Source organism: Thalassophryne amazonica, chromosome 1 (assembly GCF_902500255.1).
Source record: "Thalassophryne amazonica chromosome 1, fThaAma1.1, whole genome shotgun sequence".
NCBI lineage: Eukaryota > Metazoa > Chordata > Actinopteri > Batrachoidiformes > Batrachoididae > Thalassophryne > Thalassophryne amazonica.
This window is the reverse complement of record NC_047103.1, coordinates 124,414,471-124,435,293: the sequence shown is the minus strand read 5'-3', so window position 1 is coordinate 124,435,293 and position 20,823 is coordinate 124,414,471. Positions and strand designations below refer to the sequence as shown.

The window sequence follows — 20,823 nt, the reverse complement described above, 5'->3', positions numbered from 1 at the left end:
TCACTTGTTTATTTTGTTCATCTCATTTGTGTTATCAGTTATGATGTAGTATCGGCTTTTGTTTTCTGTTAAATATTAGTCTTTGTTTGTTTTGTCATCTGGTTGTATTCTTCAGTTATAAGTCAGTTCCAGTTTAGTTTTGTCTTAGTGTTTATATTCCTATTCAGTTCTTATGTAATTTATCTTCTATGTTTATTACGTATCTGATGGTTCACTTTTTTGTTCTCATATTCATGTTCCGCTCATAGTCCCCTGTTTCCGTTTGACCTTTGTCCTCTGTTTCCCTCACGCCCATCTGATTATGTTCTCACTCTACATCACTGCACCTGCCATTGTGTCTTTGTCTCTCACTTTGTTTCTGCCTGCTTTGTGTTTTCATTCACTCACTTTTGGCACCTGTTCATGCATCTTTGTTACATCAAAGATGCATGAACAGGTTTAACAAATGTACATCACTCCACTTTGTGCACTCCCTTCCTCACTATCTTGCCCCATGTATATTGTACTCAAGCCACACCCCCTTTCTAGATTGTTCCACACATGCATTTTGTTCACCTAATTAGCCTGCCCGCATTTAAGCCCTCACAGTCTTTGTGAGGGCTTAAAGACAGTCTTTGTAAGGGCTGGAATGTGTGCAAAGATGACAAACTGGCATGGAAGTCAGTTTGTCATCTTTGCACACATTCCAGCCCTTACAAAGACTGTCTTTAAGCCCTCACAGTCTTTGTGATGCAAACTGGCATGGAAGTGACTTCCATGCCAGTTTGTCATCTTTGCACACATTCCAGCCTGGCAAACTGGCATGGAAGTGACTTCCATGCCAGTTTGCTGTCTTTGCACATATTCCAGCTTCTTGTCTACAGTCCTGTTTTTGCCCAGCTGTGTATTGTATCTTGCTCTGTTCTCCTTGACTATGCCTTTTGCCTCGTCCCTGAAAACCATTTGCTCGTGCCATCGAACCCTGCCTGAATATGACTGTGTTTTTGCCTGACCCTGATTGTACCGCTGACTGACCACCTGTGTACCGTACCAGAGCCTGGAATAAAGACCATGCTTTCTCTCACACCTAAGCCTAGTCTGAGAGTCTGCTTTGCGGGTCCAGCCGCTTCCGATGCCTGGTACCCCCCATCCTGAGAGCTATAGAATTAGATAATTATTGTAAGTTAATTATTTGTGTTTATGGATTCAGTCTTCATCATCATCAAACTGCAAATATAATGACTGCACCACCTGCAGCCTTGACCTATGACCACCATATGCACACTCCTCTGAAATCTTATACTAAGGTAGATAACTGTATAGTTTGATACTCAGAGGTACAATGGTTTCCAAGTTGGACCTTGAGCACTACTGCTTTGACCTTGGTATATAATCTCCATATGCAAACCCATCTGAGAGCTTGTACCAAGGTACAGTTGTACTTTGGTATAAGCTCTCGGATGAAAGAGCTGGGACGGTATGGAAAATGCAAATAAAATTCATCTTTACAGTGATTTTGACATTTACTTTGAGTTCTTTTGTACATACCTGAAAAGTTTGATGCATAAAAGTTCAAGGGGTTTCATGTTATCATGGTCACACACAGATAAATCCAGCGGGTGCCAGGTCTGACAAGATAATCATGGTCACTTTGTGGGTGGTAAAGACTTTACAGAAAATGCAATTTAATATTTGGGTTTTATTTTTAATATTTGGATTTTACTTCTATAAAGTGTATTTATAAGTTCTATTAGAGTGCTTTAAATTCATGTAATCTGAATTATGCCCCTGATGGTAGGGACTGTAGATTTAAGTATTTTCATGTTTCTTAATGATTCATGTCTCTTAACTCACTCGATGCTATTGGCTCTTAAACGCTTCTTTTCCGATAGTAACGCTCAGTGCCAAAGACGTTTTTTTTTCTGATGATAAAGGCAAGTCTGAAGTTTCTTTTGGTATGTTTGTTGTTGACATGGACATAGAACTCATTTTTCTAGCTGAAAAAAATCCTGGCACTGGGATGTTCTGAACTTTGAAAATGGCTGACACTCAATGAGTTAATATAAGGCAATACTTTAATTTGACTCGCGTATCTTCAAAGGTATCCACTGCAAATGCTGCTGTCTTTTGAAAGCTTTTTCATCTTTTGTTTTTAATTACTCCTTGAGGTTGTGTGATCTCTTTTTTTTACTGTTTTATAGCAGAAAAGTAGAAAATGTAAAAGACCACTTAAGTTCATGTGTTTCTTGAATAGTGCCAAATGCTGTCTGTAAACAAATATGTATATGCTGCTGTATATGTTTACATATACGTATGTTGTCCTTAATCAGGTCAGTATTAATAGTATGGTAATATTATAGAGAGCTGTGATATTATAGTTGTAAAATTATAACATTATCCTAAAATATTGTTTAAATTATTTTATACAGATATAGCTGTGTCTGGTGACATTGTGTGTGTGCCACATTCCTCAACATTGAGAATCAAATCATTTGATTCTGTCAACACTCAGAGTCGTTCCTCGAAACTGTCACAGCCTCATTACCGAAGCCTGGTGAGTTCCAACAAAAGTCTTTGACAAAACACTCAGTAGCCCAAGACAAACACAAGCAATCACCAATATGTATAGACAGGTTTACTGTATGTAGGATGAAGAGTCATATCCTTTTGTGTCCAAGGATATGTTATCCATGACCACAACTAATACACAAGTGCATATCTACAAATGTATTATTGATTATAGAATAACAGCATTGCACCAATGGGCATGAGGTCACACAGCTCTGTTTTTTTGCTTTTGTTTTTGTTGTAGTAGAGAAGCTTGAATCTTTGACTGGACTGGGTTGCTTGACGCAAGGACGTTTCGCTCCTCAGTTAAAATTCTTACTCCGGTTGTCTGACTTCTGTCTTGACTGTCTGTCTTCTTCTCTACAAGAGTCAAGACAGAAGTCAGACTACCAGAGCAAGAATTTTAGCTGAGGAAGCTTCTGCGATTAGAAGCGAAACGTCCTTGCGTCAAGCAACCCAGTCCAGTCAAAGATTCAAGCTTCTCTACTATGGAAACCACCTGGACAACTGAGAGCCTTCACAGAAACTTTGTTTTTGTTGCCTCATTTCCAGGACATGTCACAGGGCAGCAGGGGTGGCCAGTTGTTGGTTAAGGCACGCTTTCCCTTCCAGCAGACCAATGAGGATGAGCTGTCTTTCTCCAAAGGGGACATCATCAGTGTCAGCAGGCAGGAGGAGGGGGGCTGGTGGGAAGGCGCATTCAATGGCAAAACTGGGTGGTTCCCCAGTAACTTTGTGCGGGAGCTGAAAGGAAGCGGTGGGTGGAGTTTTTTGGATTATGTACATGAGGTGTTTTTTTCTGCTAGTGATTAGCTGTAGTCACGTTTAATGTTTTCATTTGCTTTTCTGTATATAACTTTGCACAGTCCTTTTACATCTGCATTATTTATTGATGCCTCAGTATGCAGCAGTTTGTCTTGAAAGTTGCTATGAAAGATTTTCAGTCACTACATGTCATACTAATGCAGCAGTGTTTCATAACAAAAGAACACTTCTCTTTGGCCACTCCTCCCCTCCCAGTCACCTCCTACACCTCCATCCTTTATTTTGTCAGCAGGTTTTAGCAAGGCCATGATACAAATATACCGTCAAATATGAAACTATACAAACACAGTGGATACACAAACAACACATTTGATTAAAAACTGGCTTTTCAGGTAATTGTTTTACATTTTGAATTTCTCGTGGGTGCATGGTGGGATGAGGCTCTCTGTGTGTGTACCCTCCTCCTTGTGGTTCAGTGGATTGTGTTGGTTACTTGCTTCCTTCCTTGTAAGGAAAGAGGAAAGGAAGCTCCATAAGAACACAAAGACAGGAAGTTCCAGAGCTGCTTTCTGTCCATAGCCTAGCTTAGAGCTGAAAACTAAATCCAACTGTGTTTCATGCTTAGGTTTGCCAACTCTCTGAAACATAAATAAAGGGCACCTCACTGGCAGGGCTGACCGGCCCATGGAAATATAGACTGGAATGGACATGCGCGCCTCTATCTATTAGCGTCACTCAGGACAGGAAGGCGCCATTACTAAGGGTGGAAATGTGCAGCTCATCAATAATAAACTGACTGCTTTTTTTGCACTAGCGTCACTATTTCTTAATGGATTTTAATAAATGTAGGCTTGTTTCAAAGCCCTTTGAAAGCTCTTTCCAGTGCACCTATGCATGTGTGGGTGAAAAAAAAACTTATGTAAAATGCAGAAATCTGGGGAAATTACAACAAACTGTGCTGGTTTTCTCACTTTATTGTTGCTATTTGTTAACAGATTTTAATAAAAGTAGGCTTGTTTTAAAGCCTTTTAATTGCTCTTTCTATGAACCCATACATGTCTAGGTAGAAAAAAATGTTTTATGTAAAGTGTGGAAATTTGTGGAAAATATCCATTCTGTTCATTTACTGTGATTTTTTTTTTCCTGTCATCATAATTCTCGATGGATTTTTATAAATGACGCTTGTAAGTTGTATTCATGCTAATTAAAAGGTCTAACGAACCCATACATGTCTGGATAAAAAATCATTATGTATTAAAATATAAATCTGAAGTCTTGCCATTGTGCTCATTTATCTTGCTGCTTTTTCCACTGTAATATTACTGCTAGACTTTTAATGACAACAACATATATATGATTTTTACTAACATTTTATTACAAGTAGATATAAAGCCATTCAGAATTTATGACTTTTGACCCTCAGTCAGGGTAAAAAGTACCTCCTCCATCCCCTCCAACCACACTGTTAAAATTTAAATGCCCCCTGTGACCACCATGTACATATCATATTAAACAACAGCTGCAAGTATATATATAGACATAAATATATTTAAACATTTTTGTTTCCGCATGTGAACGCAGCTTAATGAAAAGAACTTATGGCGTAGTCTCAGTCTACTGACATTAAATTGCGGCATAACGACTTTAAAATAGACATTTGTTTTACATAATTACATTAAGGCTCTTGTACAGTTCATTTTAGTATTGGAGAATTTGTTTTTGTGGTTCGTGCAGTTGATGGTGGAGCACTGGCTGCCTTTTTTCTCCTCATATCGCTTCTGTTTAACAGGATCAAGGTCTCTCTCCACCCTCAGTAATGGCCACCGTGGGGCACGCCGCTAGTCACGTGACGTCCATTCCAGGTCTCTATTTCCATGGACCGGCCAACTGACCATTGCCTTCACCCTTCCCAGCGTGTGTGTGAAACGATTTTTAACCATTTGACTATTGACTTGACCCTGAATTTAAGTAGATGCACACATGCATTTGTTATGATATGAACATGCAGAAAACAAATTATTATTTAGCAATTTATTTTTAGTGCAAAATACATTTTCACTCACAATTTCAATATGAGCATCCTGTCCTGCTTCAAAATATAAAAAAAAAATTTATTTAAAAGTAAATCTCTCTCTGTCGTGTTATTGCTTAACTTAAAAGTGTATAAATTAACAAAAAAAATATCATCCAAAACAATGTAACAGTGAAAGTCTGAAAAAGTAAACAATACTTACAATACTTATAGCTGTTGTCAATCACCTTTTCCACCTAGCCATTTTCCTTTTCCCATTTGCCCATGTATTTTTGCTTTCTTTTTTTGAGGAGGAGTAACGACGTTACAGACATTGCTGTTCGTAGGCGTATCTGCAGTGCCAGTGTCGGTGTCTGTGTCGGTATAAGCCATGCTGATTTCTTATGGTCGTCCGACGACGGTCGTCGGCTCATGATTCTCGTCCGGGATCTTCTTGCGAGCAGATGTCCCTCAACCAATGAGATAAGAGTGATTCTGTATCATCAACTCGTGTCTGTCAGCTCATTGGTGAAGAGCAGGAACGAGGCTGGGATCAAATTTACCGTAAGTTTCCAAATAAAGCGCAAGTCAATTCCATTGACATTTTACAGACTTTGATTCTCTCAGAAATACGGGACAAACTGCGTCCCGTTTCAGGTCAATACGGAACGCACACTTTTATTTCCAAATAAGGGACGATTCCGTTTTTCAAGGGACGGTTGGCAACCCTATTCATGCTGCACTCACTGGATTTGAAGAGACCTGAGGTTCAGAGCATTGCTTTGTACTTCAGGTGTCCTGGGTGTTCTGTATGTTTATGTTTCTTGTCTAAGGAAAACTGGCATGAACAATAATTCTTAGATTTAGTTTGTCCAATTACTTATGGGGACAAAAAATGGAGGGGCTGTGTATAAAAAAAAAATTGCCATAACTCCTTAATGCTTAATGCAATATTTTGTTACATGCCCTGAATTAAAGCTGAAAGTCATACTATAAGCACATCTCGAATATTACAAAAATTGTCAGTGTCCAGTCACTTACGGACCTGGCAGTAGTTGTCTGAAAGACTAAAAATAGACCCCAAAGGCAGATCACCTCCCAAAAAGAAAAAATACTTCAGCTGATTCTTCCTTATAAGTAAACATAAAAATATATAAAATATGTCACTGTTTGCAATTTCACCCCGAATGCATTGTCAGTGTGTGATCTTTAAAATGCAAGAGAAATCCAGGTACAAATGGCATGCACTCAATATTGGAATCATTTACTCCAGAATTTGAACATTTCATATTTAACTTTCTGTTCATCCCCCTGAAGAAAGGGGGAAAACAACAAACATTTTTTGTCAAAACTCTAAGATGTGTAACAGTTTTGCGCCTTGTGTGATATACACTATCCATCCATCCATTTTCTTCCGCTTTATCCGGAGTGGGGTTGCGGGGGCAGCAGCTCAAGCAAAGCCGCCTAGACCTCCTGATCCACACACACCTCCCCCAGCTCCTCCAGGGGAACACCAAGGCGTTCCCAAGCCAGCCGAGAGATGTAGTCCCTCCAGCGTGTCCTGGGTCTTCCCCAGGGCCTCCTCCCAATGGGACGTGCCTGGAACACCTCTCCAGCGAGGTGTCTAGGGGGCATTCGGAAAAGATGCCCGAGCCACCTCATCTGACTCCTTTTGACGTGGAGGACCAGCGGCTTGACTCCAAGCTGCTCCCGAGTGACCGAGTTCCTCACCCTATCTCTAAGGGAGCGCCCAGCCACCCTGCAGAGGAAACTCATCTCGGCCGCTTGTACTCGCGATCTCGTTCTTTCGGTGATGAGCCAAATCTCATGACCATAGGTGAGGATCGGAACCTAGATCGATCTGTAAATCGAGAGCTTTGCCCCGCTACTCAGCTGTCTCTTCACCACGACAGTCCGATACAGTGACCGCATCACTGCAGATGCTGCACCGATCCGTCTATCGATCTCACGCTCCATCCGTCCCTCACTCGTGAACAAGACCCCGAGATACTTAAACTCCTCCACTTGAGGCAAGGACACTCCACCAACATGAAGATGGCAAAGCAGCTTTTTCCGGTCGAGAACCATGGCCTCGGATTTGGAGGTGCTGATTTTCATCCCGGACGCTTCACACTCGGCTGCAAACCGCCCCAGTGCACGCTGAAGGTCCTGATTTGACGAAGCCAACAGAACCACATCGTCCGCAAACAGCAGAGACGAGATTCTGTGGTTCCCAAACCAGACCCCCTCTACACCCTGGCTGCGCCTAGAAATTCTATCTATAAAAATAATGAACAGAACCGGTGACAAAGAGCAGCCCTGGCGGAGGCCAACGTGCACTGGAAACAGGTTTGGACTTACTACCGGCAATGCGAACCAAGCTCCTGCTGCGGTCGTACAGTGACCGGATAGCCTTTAGCCAAGGACCCCGGACCCCGTACTCCCGGAGCACCCCCCACAGGGTGCCCCGAGGGACACGGTCGAACGCCTGGGGCACCTGGAGGTGAGCCCTGATATACGAGGTCTATTAGATAAGAAACCGACACTTATTTTTTTTTAACTATATGGATTTGAATGACGTGCGATTACACCAATTGAATTGCACGATTGAACCCTCGTGCGCATGCGTGAGTTTTTCACGCGTGTCGGTGACGTCATTTCCCTGTGGGCAGGCCTTGAGTGAGATGTGGTTCAGCCCTCTCGGCTGAATTCCTTTGTTCCACACGCTGCTCGAGACGGCGCGCGTTGCTTTATCAAAATTTTTTCTGGACCTGTGAGGAATATCCGAGTGGACACTATTCGAGAAATTTTGCTGGTTTTCGGTGAAAAGTTAACGGCTGATGAGAGATTATGGGGGGTTTCTGTCACTGTACGGACTTCGCACGGAGCAGGACGTCACGCAGCGCTTCCAGGCGCCGTCGTCGGCCTGTTTCAACCTGAAAACATCCTAATTTAAGGCTTAATTCACCCAGGACGTCGTGAGAGAACAGAGAAGATTCAAAAGAGGCCGGCATGAGGACTTTATGCGGACATTCCCTGTTTAAGGACATTTGTAATGAAAGACGTGCGCGCAAATTCGCGGAGTCGTTTCCGTGACGACTCGGCGAATCTGTGTGCGCCGCGACAGGAAAAACACCTCCGTGTTGAAACCATTTGTAAAATTCAGGCGGCTTTTGTGGCTTTCAACAAGTGAGTAACTGAGAAATTGTTTAACAGCTTGGCATGTTCCAACTTGCCCATTAAGGTTTCCAACGGAGGTGTTTTTCCTGTCGCGACCCCCCCGCGGTCGGGTCCGGCCCCGACATGCGACTCTGCCCGCACGTTCTTTCATTACAAATGTCCGTTAACAATGGAATGCCCGAATAAACTCCTCATGCCGCCTCAAAGCGCAGATCGCCATCAGGCGCCATGGGCCGTCCTTAAAGCGACACTACCAGACCAAAATCTCTCAGCCGTTAAAATTTTTACCGAAAACCAACTGAATTATCGAATGGTGTCCACTCAGTTGTGCCTTACAGTTTTTGAAAACATTTTATCAAACAAAGCAGCAGTCTCTGAGCCATTCCTAAACAATCATCATCAATTTTATTTATATAGTGCCAAATCACAACAAACAGTTGCCCCAAGGTGCTTTATATTGTAAGGCAAGGCCATACAATAATTCCGTAAAAACCCCAACAGTCAAACGACCCCCCTGTGAGTAAGCACTTGGCGACAGTGGGAAGGAAGAACTCCCTTTTAACAGGAAGAAACCTCCAGCAGAACCAGCCTCAGGGAGGGGCAGTCTTCTGCTGGGACTGGTTGGGGCTGAGGAGGAGAACCAAGAAAAAGATATGCTGTGGAGGGGAGCAGAGATCAATCACTAATGATTAAATGCAGAGTGGTGCATACAGAGCAAAAAGAGAAAGAAACACTCAGTGCATCATGGGAACCCCCCAGCAGTCTAAGTCTATAGCAGCATAACTAAGGGATGGTTCAGGGTCACCTGATCCAGCCCTAACTATAAGCTTTAGCAAAAAGGAAAGTTTAAGCCTAATCTTAAAAGTAGAGAGGGTGTCTGTCTGCCTGATCTGAATTGGGAGCTGGTTCCAGAGGAGAGGAGCCTGAAAGCTGAAGGCTCTGCCTCCCATTCTACTCTTACAAAACCTAGGAACTACAAGTAAGCCCTGCAGTCTGAGAGCAAGCGCTCTATTGGGGTGATATGGTACTATGAGGTCCCTAAGATAAGATGGACCTGATTATTCAAAACCTTATAAGTAAGAAGAAGAATTTTAAATTCTATTCTAGAATTAACAGGAAGCCAATGAAGAGAGGCCAATATGGGTGAGATATGCTCTCTCCTTCTAGTCCCTGTCAGTACTCTAGCTGCAGCATTTTGAATTACTGAAGGCTTTTCAGGGAACTTTTAGGACAACCTGATAATAATGAATTACAATAGTCCAGCCTAGAGGAAATAAATGCATGAATTAGTTTTTCAGCATCACTCTGAGACAAGACCTTTCTAATTTTAGAGATATTGCGTAAATGCAAAAAAGCAGTCCTACATATTTGTTTAATATGCGCTTTGAATGACATATCCTGATCAAAATGACTCCAAGATTTCTCACAGTATTACTAGAGGTCAGGGTAATGCCATCCAGAGTAAGGATCTGGTTAGACACCATGTTTCTAAGATTTGTGGGGCCAAGTACAATAACTTCAGTTTTATCTGAGTTTAAAAGCAGGAAATTAGAGGTCATCCATGTCTTTATGTCTGTAAGACAATCCTGCAGTTTAGCTAATTGGTGTGTGTCCTCTGGCTTCATGGATAGATAAAGCTGGGTATCATCTGCGTAACAATGAAAATTTAAGCAATGCCGTCTAATAATACTGCCTAAGGGAAGCATGTATAAAGTGAATAAAATTGGTCCTAGCACAGAACCTTGTGGAACTCCATAATTAACCTTAGTCTGTGAAGAAAGAAAGATAGATTGATCATATTTAAGATCGAAGCATTAACTAATGGTAGGGCTTCCTTGAGCAGCCTGGTAGGAATGGGGTCTAAAAGACATGAAATAATAAACAATGAAAAAAAACGACGAGAGGGTGGGCGACCTCCTCACTCAAAGACTGCCCACAGGTGAATGACATAACCGACAGGCGTGACAAAAACTCTTGCATGCCCACGAGAGTTCAAGCATGTCTGATGTAATCACACGTGATTCAAATCCATATGGTTTTTGAAAAAATAATAAGGTCGGATACTTTTCTAACAGACCTCGTACACTAGTTTTGGAAAAAAGAGACAAGTAGCAGGTTATTCCTGGTTTAGCTTTCAGCATTTCCAACAAACAATCACAAGAAACGCTTTGTCTTAACATTAATAAGAGATTGCAAGTGAAATCAGAAACTGTTGTAGCTCACTGCAAGATGAAGTTTAACATTTTTGAACCTCAGGCCTATTTCTTCGATGCTTTTGGGTTCAACGGATTGGACTAGTATTTAGGTTGAACAATAAAACAAGGCTTTGAACCGGTTTGTGGAAGGAAAAGGAAACCAGAAACTTAATTGTTTTTATGTTCTGGAACAGAATCACGATTTTAAAATAATGGTAACAGGGTAATACAATTATTTTTTCATTCTTGAAAAGGTTTACATTTAAAATAACCCAGTGTGGTTCACTTCCTATTTTGGTTGTTGTTGGCAGGACAAAGCGTGGGTATCCTGTGTTTTACACTGATAAATACACCCAGAACACACAAACATCGAGGGATTTCATTTTGCTTTTTGTCTTGGGGAAATTTATTTTTGGGTTGATGACTGCCTGAATGTTGGCGTTAATAAATCGACGCGCTGTGACTAGGGATTTTTTTTTAAATGCTGTTGCTTTGGTAATGTCCACAATAAGGCCCCTTCACATATAACACAAATTAGGCAAAATGGCCCACGAAGGAGAATACGAATGGCAGTCATGAAAACTTGGAGCCGCACTCCAACACCTTGTACAGCAGTTGCCACATCCATTCAGGCACAGCACATGCACTGTACATTTGCATGCTGCTCACTCTGGTAACCCATTCGAACGGCAAGCAAACACGGCCATCTGATCGTGCTTGCAACATTCGCATGGCATGAATGCGGTCGGACATATTGTGCCGCAGCCGAGGAGGTGCACGAAATTATCGGCCGTGTCAAACCCTGGCCAAATGCGTGATCGATGGCAGCCTTCACACCAGTGGCTGAATGAGGGCGAATGGCGTGCGAGTGCTGATTGACCCACTCTCGGCCGGAGTCCAGGTACCACCCATGAACAGCCGACACCACTCGTGTGGCACTTAGAAAATGTGGGGCCATTCGTGCAGCCAACATGAAAGTAGAGAGCAGGCAGACCACTTTCGAGCTGGCTGGTGCTAATGGCCCGCAATTTCTAAGTGCCCCACAAGTGTGCCATTATCGAGCAACATGAATGGCTTGTGAGTGTGCCATTCCACCCCATCTGAGTCAGCACAAATGTGCGGTGTGCCTCCCCCCGCACACAGATGGCATGTGAGTGTGTCATTACCCCCCACACACACACACCACCACGCACACACCACCAGCCTATCGTCGAGGTGCGGCTAAGGTTGCAAATGGTTGAATGGTGGCTGCAGTGCATTGTGATTGCTGTCAGTGCAGCGCGCACAGCTGGATGGCTGCCATGTCCATGATGGAACAGTTGACAACTGTGGAACACCATGGCACATCCAGTATGTCCCACTGGAGGTGGATTCACCGGCCAGCAGCAATCCCACACCACCACAACAGACATAAAAATAAAAACCCAGCCTGGCTGTGGGTCACACTGTGACAGACAGACACATCACGTGATACATGATCACAATGTCCACAAGGTCCATCTGTCATGTGACAGCCTCACAGAAATGTTATATGTAAATATGTTTTTGTCAGGAGACCGTGGTTGACATGTAATCACGTCATGGGTTGGATGTCATTTGAAATCAAGCAGGGAGGGAACTGACCACCACCACAGACAGTGCCGTGTTCCTGCAGCTTGTGCAACTCCACATGGCAGCTACTGCATCAGCACAACGCAAAGCTGGGGAACACATAGTGTCACGTGCCCCAATCACCCATGTGCAAGGCACAGTGGTGCATGCATGTCTGGAAATGATGACAAAATGGGGAAAAATAAAAGTACATCACCTTTGGCTTGCTCCATCCACGTCTCAGCACGCATGGCAGTGTGCATGCAGTCAAAGATGCACCTGACTGCTGCATCATCGCTACGCACAGCTGGTGAACACATATTGTGCCATGCAGAACATCACCTCTCAACATGCCACCGCGATGCACATGTATCAGTGGGCTCTCATCACATGGTAATAAATAAAACCACATATCACCTTTGGAACGCGTTCACCAGCGCCTCATTCACACCGGACACCATCAACCAGGCTGCCCCATGTGAAAATATCCATCTGATCATGTGAACGGCTGGTGAGCCAAGTGTCACATCCACCACATAAGTGATAGCCCACATGATGCAGTGTCCTTCGGCATGCCACGCGCTGGACAAGTGGACACACAGAACCAGGTGATGTGTTCATGATATGGGTGCATGGCTTCAATCATGTGAGTCCATTACTTCCTTGTTTACATCCATGGCCATGGTTCATGTACATAAAGGAACAGGAGGAGGATAATTCTTGTATTGTCCACTCTTTATAACAGGAATTAAATATTTTAACAGGCAAAATGAAATGCGTTTGTTTCGTCATTTCCAACACAGACCGTCAAGTCATCAGGCATCAGTTACACATCATGGGAATAAAAGCTTTATTTATCCTGAAGGAAATTGTTTTGCCAGAGTGCCAAAACAGTAATAGTAACATTGCTCTTTTTTCTTTTACAGTGAGAACAGAATCATTATCAGTAACATGATTGTCTTACATTTAAACAGTACATTCATTGTTCTTATGTTCTGTGTGCTCATTATTTTGTCCTTAAACATTTCGTTGATTTATGTACATTTGTCCACCATGTGATTGCTGCTGCTGTGTGAGCACGAAGTGGCATCACACCGCTCATGTGCATGAAACCATCACCATGGGATCGTTCATGCCTGTCTGACTGTGTGTCCCTCCCCACAGTGGCTGGAATTCTTTCACTGTTCGCCATGTCTGGTTTTTGGGTTGTTGTTTTTTTTTTGCCCTTTTTCAGCCGTTTTTTTGCTTCTTTTGCCCAACTTTGTGTTATGTGTGAAGGGGCCATAAGGAATTAAAGTATTTCCCAGATGTTGTCTTTCAAAGCAAGGACCTACAGCCTCCACAATCTCCACAGTTACTACATGACTAGAAGTTGGTATTCTTCATGTCACATTTTTAGTTTGTTCCTCAAACTTACAGTCACTCAGCCAAATGTGGTGTACAGCCAGTGCATGGGCCTTTGTTTTAACATTCAAAGAGATTACTGGACCAGGTAAAACATTTTTGTCATAGGTGTAATGTTGAACCTAAAAACATGTAAAAAAAAAAAAAAAAAAAATAGGTCACTTGTCCAAAAATGCTGGGGTTCACCTTGAAGCTGTTCCATGTTGTATTTGCTGTAACAAATTATGAACATAAAATTTGTTCTAATAATACAAATGATATGTTAACATACTATAATAGTGATTGTACTATAGTAAGTTCTTACTGAGCAAATGTTTTGTATTTTTCTTCATGTCTGAAGACAAGGTATCAGATAAGCCCAAGTCTGCAACATTGAAAAGTCCCCCAAAAGGTTTCGACACCACTATCATCAGTAAGACTTACTACAATGTGGTGAGTATCACACTATTAACTGACTTTCCATGTTCAGTATGTCACTGATAGTGTGTTTTTAAAGACAAAAAGCCGAGCAGCCATATAGTATGCAGGTATTTGGGAAATAGCTTTTTCTGTGTATTTTAACCTTTTGTACACACAGCAACTACGTTTTAGGTCACTGGAAATGGAGCTGTTGCAAAACTCTGGCAGAAAGGAGAAAATTTTAGAAAATACCGGTTTCAGTGTTTGTGTGTAGCTTTTTGTTGGGGTCCACCCCACCCCACCCCCAGGCCTCTGATTGTCCAACATAGCTATATGGTAATACTGTATTATGTGTTGACTGTACACAAGTTGTTAAGCCAACCATCACAGCAGAATTACCATCTTCTGCAGTGGCAGACATAAGATGTGGTCATTTTTCATTGTTAACAACATGCACAATAATATTCTTCATTGAAAGATACAGCAGTATTTTTTTTTTTTTTTTTTTGCAGAGTGTCGTATTAAAACAGTAAACCCTGGCTCTAATGATAGCTTAGAAGTTAACTTCTTGTGAGGTTATAAATTAATTCCTCTTGTAATAACTTATCCTCTCTGTAAACCTTGGGCTTTGCAAGATGCTAAGAAAGTGGGCTGAGATAGCTCTGAGAGTGGACATGGAAGAATTTGTGATGAGCAGTTGTTTCAGGCTGATACTCAATTTATTTTCATTTGTATGGTGCCAAATCGAAACAGAGTTGCCTCAAGGCACTTCACACAAGTAAGGTCTAACCTTACCAACCCCCAGAGCAACAGTGGTAAGAAAACTCCCTCTGAGGAAGAAACCTCAAGCAGACCAGACTTGAAGGGGTGACCCTCTGCCTGGGCCATGATACAGACACAATTACGAAACAGTTCACGAAAAGAACATACAGGAAATGTTGCCAGTGCACAGGACGGTTTCCCGAATAGATAACACACCCATCTCTGGATGGAGCCGCAACTCAGAGAGAAAAGAAAAAAGCAGACTCAAGCATCAGAAACACAAGAAATACAAGATCTGTTAGATAAGCATCGAACCTTTTTTTTTTTTTCAAAAATCATATGGATTTGAATCACGTGTGATTGCATCAGCCAAGCTTGAACCTTCGTGCGCATGCGTGAGTTTTTTCATGCCTGTCAGGCATCAATTATTTCCAGAAACTGTGAGACCTCCAGGTGGACACCATTCAGAAAATTCAGATGGCTTTCAGGGACGATTTTATGGGGATTACACAGATTAAGGCGTGCTCCAGCCGGTTTAAAGACCACCCACAGCTGCTGAGAGCGCACCGCGCTCCGATCGACAGGCTCAAACCCCGCTGAATCAACCAGATCATTTCCAATGTGAAGGCTTTGTTGATCGTGGACGTCTTCTGACTTCCAGAAGAAAGGCAGAAGGCGTGGACATCAGCACTTTTTCGGCACATTCCACTGTTACAGGAGTTTTTTTTTTCATGGAAAGAGAAGCGGAGGGATGCACCACCGTGCCGCTCATGGCTTCGGGACAAAACCGTCTCCGTGTTGGTCTCACAGGACAGTTTTCAGATGGCTTCCGGTGGCTTTTCAGTCGTGTGACTATCCGAGAAATTGTGCATGAGCTGGACATGCCACAACATGTCCTGTGAGGCTTCATCACGGCGTTGCTTTGCGCCATGCAGCTCCGTCACGACGCACGGAATTCCTCCACGTCTGTCTCAATGTGCCGAAAAAGTGCTGATGTCCACGTCTTCTGCAATTCCTGTGCTAGTCAGATGACGTCCCGGATCAACACAGCGTCCAGTTAGGAAATGAACGGCACATTCCACTGTTACAGGAGTTTTTTTTTTCATGGAAAGTGGAGCGGAGGAATTCCACGCGTCACGGTGGAGCCGCATGGCGCAAAGCAACACCGTGATGAAGCCTCACAGGACATGTGGTGGCATGTCCAGCTCATGCACAATTTCTCGGATAGTCACACGACTGAAAAGCCACTGAAAACCGTCTGAAAGCCATCTGAAAACCATCCTGTGAGACCAACACGGAGGTGGTTTTGTGCCGCGCCATGAGCGGCACAGTGGCGCATCCCTCCGCTTCTCTTTCCATGAAAAAAAAAAAAAACTTCTGTAACAGTGGAATGTGCTGAAAAAGTCTTGATGTCCACGCCTTCTGCCATTTTTGTGTAAGTCAGACGACGTCCCGGATCAACAAAGCCTTCACGTTGGAAATGATCTGGTTGTTTCAGTGGGCTTTGAGCCTGTCGATCGGCGCTCGGAGTGCGGCGCACTCTCAGCAGCTGTGGGCGGTCTTTAAACCGGCTGGAGCACTCCTTAATCTGTGTAATCCCCATAAAATCGTCCCTGAAATCCATCTGAATTTTCCGAATGGTGTCCACCTGGAGGTCTCACAGTTTCTGGAAATAATTGATGCAGCAAAGCTCCAAATCGTTCAGACATTTATTCGCAATAAAAATCCGATGAGAGGGGTGGACCACTGCTCACACAAAGCCTGCTGACATGACGCAACCGACAGGCGTGAAAAAACTCACGCATGCGCATGAAGGTTCAAGCTTGGCTGATGCAATCACACGTGATTCAAATCCATATGGTTTTTGAAAAAATAAAAAGGTCCGATACTTTTTCTAACAGACCGTAGTGTAATTTGTCAGCATTAAGCAACAAGAAAAGAAGAAATACTAAAGGTGATCGCCGGCCACTAGCCCTAAGCTTCACTAAAAGACTCAGAATTTAAGTAAAGTTGAATTGAGAGTAAAAAGCATAGAAACATACTATGCCAATATGCTAGCCATATGAAAGGGAAAATAAGTGTGTCTTAAGGCTGGACTTGAAAGTCTCTACAGAATCTGACTGTTTTATTGATGCAGAGAGATCATTCCACAGAACAGGGGCATGATAAGAGAAAGCTTTGTGACCCGCAGACTTTTTATTCACCCCAAAAAGGCGAAGCCCTCTATCTACTGGTCAATCTTCGTTTTTACTTTCACCTATGGTCACGAGGGTTAGATCATGACTGAAAGAACTAGATCACAGGTACAAGCAGCCGAAATGGGCTTCTTTAGGAGGGAAACTCATATACTGTTGTACTCAAAGGTGTACATACACTGGCAGTATTTTTGATTTTTTTTTTTACCATTTTTCAGAGAATATGAAAGATAACACAAAAATTACGTACCCTATGTACGGGCCCGGGCTCTACATTCTCAGGGTGCAGGACTACTTTGTGTCATCCCTAGGGTGAATAAAAAGTGTGCGGGTCACAGAGCTTTCTCTTATCGTGCCCCTGTTCTGTGGAATGATCTCCCTGCATCAATAAAACAGTCAGATTCTGTAGAGACTTTCAAGTCCAGACTTAAGACACACTTATTTTCCCTTTCGCATGGCTACCCATGTGGAATGGAAGCCGACAATCATTGTCAAAGCTTTGAGAGATAAATTTATCGTTCAGTCCCATGTACAGTAAAACTCAGCTAAACTGTCATTGAATAAACCGGATATTCGCAGTCACCGGACAAAAAGTCCCAAAGTTTTTGTATACTTTTCCATGTAATGAACACTGTATATAATGGATTTTGTACTACGGATTTTCGCTTACATCGGATGAAATTTTTTTCACACCGTGTTCAAACTCAGAGCCCCAGCCTGACATGCACCTGTTAAATCAAACACAAAAGGCTGTGATTTGACACTTTTATGTCACTTTTCTGCTTTCAGTCCTTCATCTCCCATCATATTATAACAGTTTTTACAGTGCACACGCTGATTAAAAATGTATCAGAAAAATCTGTAACTTTATAGCACAAAATCAGAAAAAGAGGAAATTGTACAGCTTACCTTTGATTTGGAGGGGATGATTGTAGAAAGAAAAGCTTGTTGAGGGTCCCTCAACAAGCTTTTCTTTCTACAATCATCCAGAAAAAAGTATAATCCAGAGACAACACTGTCACACAAGTCATTGCATGACACGGAGTTACAGAGCTGCAGCTGCATAAATCAGGCTTTAAATTAGTTAAATAAATCATCATAAATTGTACATTTATGTAAATTTGATAGCTTAACTATTTTTATATTTATTTTGATAGCATCTGTACCTGGATGTGTTGCTGTATGTGGTTAAATGACTTTAAAAAATGTTGAAAACATTAAAGTTTCATTCAGTAGTTCAGCGCAGTTGGAACCAAAATGGCGCCATGTTCTGAGTTGATGCTACTCTCTCAATTGAGGCACACTACTTCGTCCCACCACTGGTTTCTGGGCTCCTGATAGACCCTTGCAGCTTTTGTCCTGTGCTGCACTGATGTTTCTGGTTTCTGAGTAACAGGGAAAGCAAAAGAATTGTCAAAGAAAAGGTAATTGAACTCTATAAAACAGGAAGGGGATATAAAAAGATATCCAAGGGATTGAGAATGCCAATCAGTCTTCACGGGGCCAATGAAAAATCAAAACCAGCGTCTTGATAAAGTTTGCTCGTGCCACATGACATGGACTTCATTCATTTTCACATTACGCTCGGGATCAGTGCATCCCTAACACATACATACATCTATATACATAAAGGGCTAACTCAGTGACATCAAATCATTAAAGTACAGAAGTGACACACAGTCGGCCACATATATATATATATATATATATATATATATATATATATGTCATTGCCAGATCTGGTGCAAAAAATGGTTCAAACTAGATCTGCCCAACCTATGGAAAACCTGGCAACCTAGCAACTCTGGGAGTGATGGTGGCTTCAATTGCCAATTCAAGGATCTACAGAATTTTGGCACTTCCACATTTTTTCACAGCTATTGCCGCTTGCTTGTGAGTTGCTCACAACTTGTGCTTTCTGTTCACCACAAAACATGATGTAGGGTTTCATTGCAGCTGCTCTTGGAGGTGATGGTCTAGATGCTAAGCATTGGGCTTCAGACCAGAGGATCCTCGGTGCAAATCCCAGCCTGACAGGAAAATCACTACGGGCCCTAGGGCAAGGTCCTTATTCCCCTAGTTGCTCCTGGTGTGTAGTGGGCACCTTACATGAATGTGAGGCATTTGATGTGTAAAGCGCTTTGAGCGTCTGATGCAGATGGAAAAGTGCTATATAAATGCAGTCCATTTATCTCTTGTCACATCACTTATGGCAAATGAATGCGCAATGTGGTGAACCAAGTTTGCTTGTGAATCTCCATGGTGGACTCACTTACTGTGCACCTCTCCATGGTGGTGAACAAAATTATTGTTAGGTGCAGGCTTAGGGGTAATGGTGGTACATGTTATGGTTTATGATACAAAGAGTCAAGATTGGACCCATAGATGCCGGCAGCAGAACACAAGGGGTTAATGCCAAAAAAATGTAATTTAATTTCCAACCATGGTGGTGATAGCAAAAGTGACTCCAATGTGACAAAATCCAAAAATACTACAAGAGTCTTTATGAATAACAAACAGTGAGAGAACAAAAGACAACTGCCAAAACTTGACAGCAAGCTGAACACTTACAAACTGATAATAAACTGGTCCAGACGCACAGAGTGTGAGGCTGGGAAGACGAGCTGGTGGGCCACATGAGTGAATGACACATGAAAAACGTAACCGACTGGCAGTGACTAAACGTACACGTGTGGCTTAAATACAAACAAACCAATTAACAACAGGTGTAACAGAAGTGAAAACGGAAACGTTGGAACACAGGGGAAAATAAAGAAATAAGCAGAAACCCAAAAATAAATGGACAACCTGAGGTAGGTGGAGAAACACACCAGATCAAGAAATAATAAAGCAACAACTAAAGTGCTACTCTTACAGAAACTAACATGGAGATAACCCGTGAGAACACAGATCAAGTTTCACTTTATTTATCCTTAAAAGAAAATTCAGAGTGCAACCGGATGTCCAAAACACATGTACAACATGAACTGAACCAGACAAGCGGGGCTAAAAATATAGCTGAACACAACACAATAGCACGACCCAAAAACGGAACAGAAGTACAAAGATAACAAAGCATAAATAAACAATGATGGCGCACACGGAGAAACATAACAAGATCACGAAGGACAGGACCATCAGACACAGAAGAGCTGTCAGAGACCGTGCACAGCTGTCAGGCATAACCATGACAACTTCACACGGAAAAAGAATAGAGAGACACAATGAGGATCCCAAAAATACACACACATACACATGCACACCAAGGGGAACAAACACAGACATGGCAGGTGACTCCTTTGGGGCAGACACACGCACAGTCCACACATACATAGCCAGGAGACAGAACATGGTAGGTGACATGGACGCAGAAATGACGGGTGACATGGATGCAGACATGGCAGGTGACAAGGCTCAACACAAAGTCAAACACCATAACCCTGGCCCAACAAAATTCCAACATTTGTAACTCTAATTCCACAGAGCTACCTGCTATACAGTTTGGTTAAATTAACGTTGAAGTAATGGAAATATTATGTTATTATTATCATTATTATTATTACAGCAAATCGGTCTAGAGCAGGCATCCTAAAAACTGTCAAGTCAAAAGGAGTCATAACTTCAGTAACAGTGATTGGAGAAAGACTGTGTTGATAACATGTTTTGCCTTCCTTATTTTGATTGTATACATGTCTTTTCTATAGTGTTCACCTTTATACTTCTGTTACTGTTGTTAAGTTTAGAGTATTCATTATTGTTTTTGTGTTTTACTCCT

At 42.3% G+C, this 20,823-nt stretch overlaps 1 protein-coding gene across 1 annotated transcript in view; it reads left to right on the top strand.

Moving 5' to 3' along the window:
• Window positions 1-20,823, top strand: part of LOC117513884 (rho guanine nucleotide exchange factor 7-like) — a 139,350-nt gene that overhangs the window by 45,581 nt on the left and 72,946 nt on the right. The window contains 3 exon segments of the mRNA XM_034174122.1: window positions 2,409-2,533; window positions 3,100-3,304; window positions 14,033-14,124. Of these exon segments, the coding sequence (XP_034030013.1) occupies window positions 2,409-2,533; window positions 3,100-3,304; window positions 14,033-14,124 (422 nt within the window).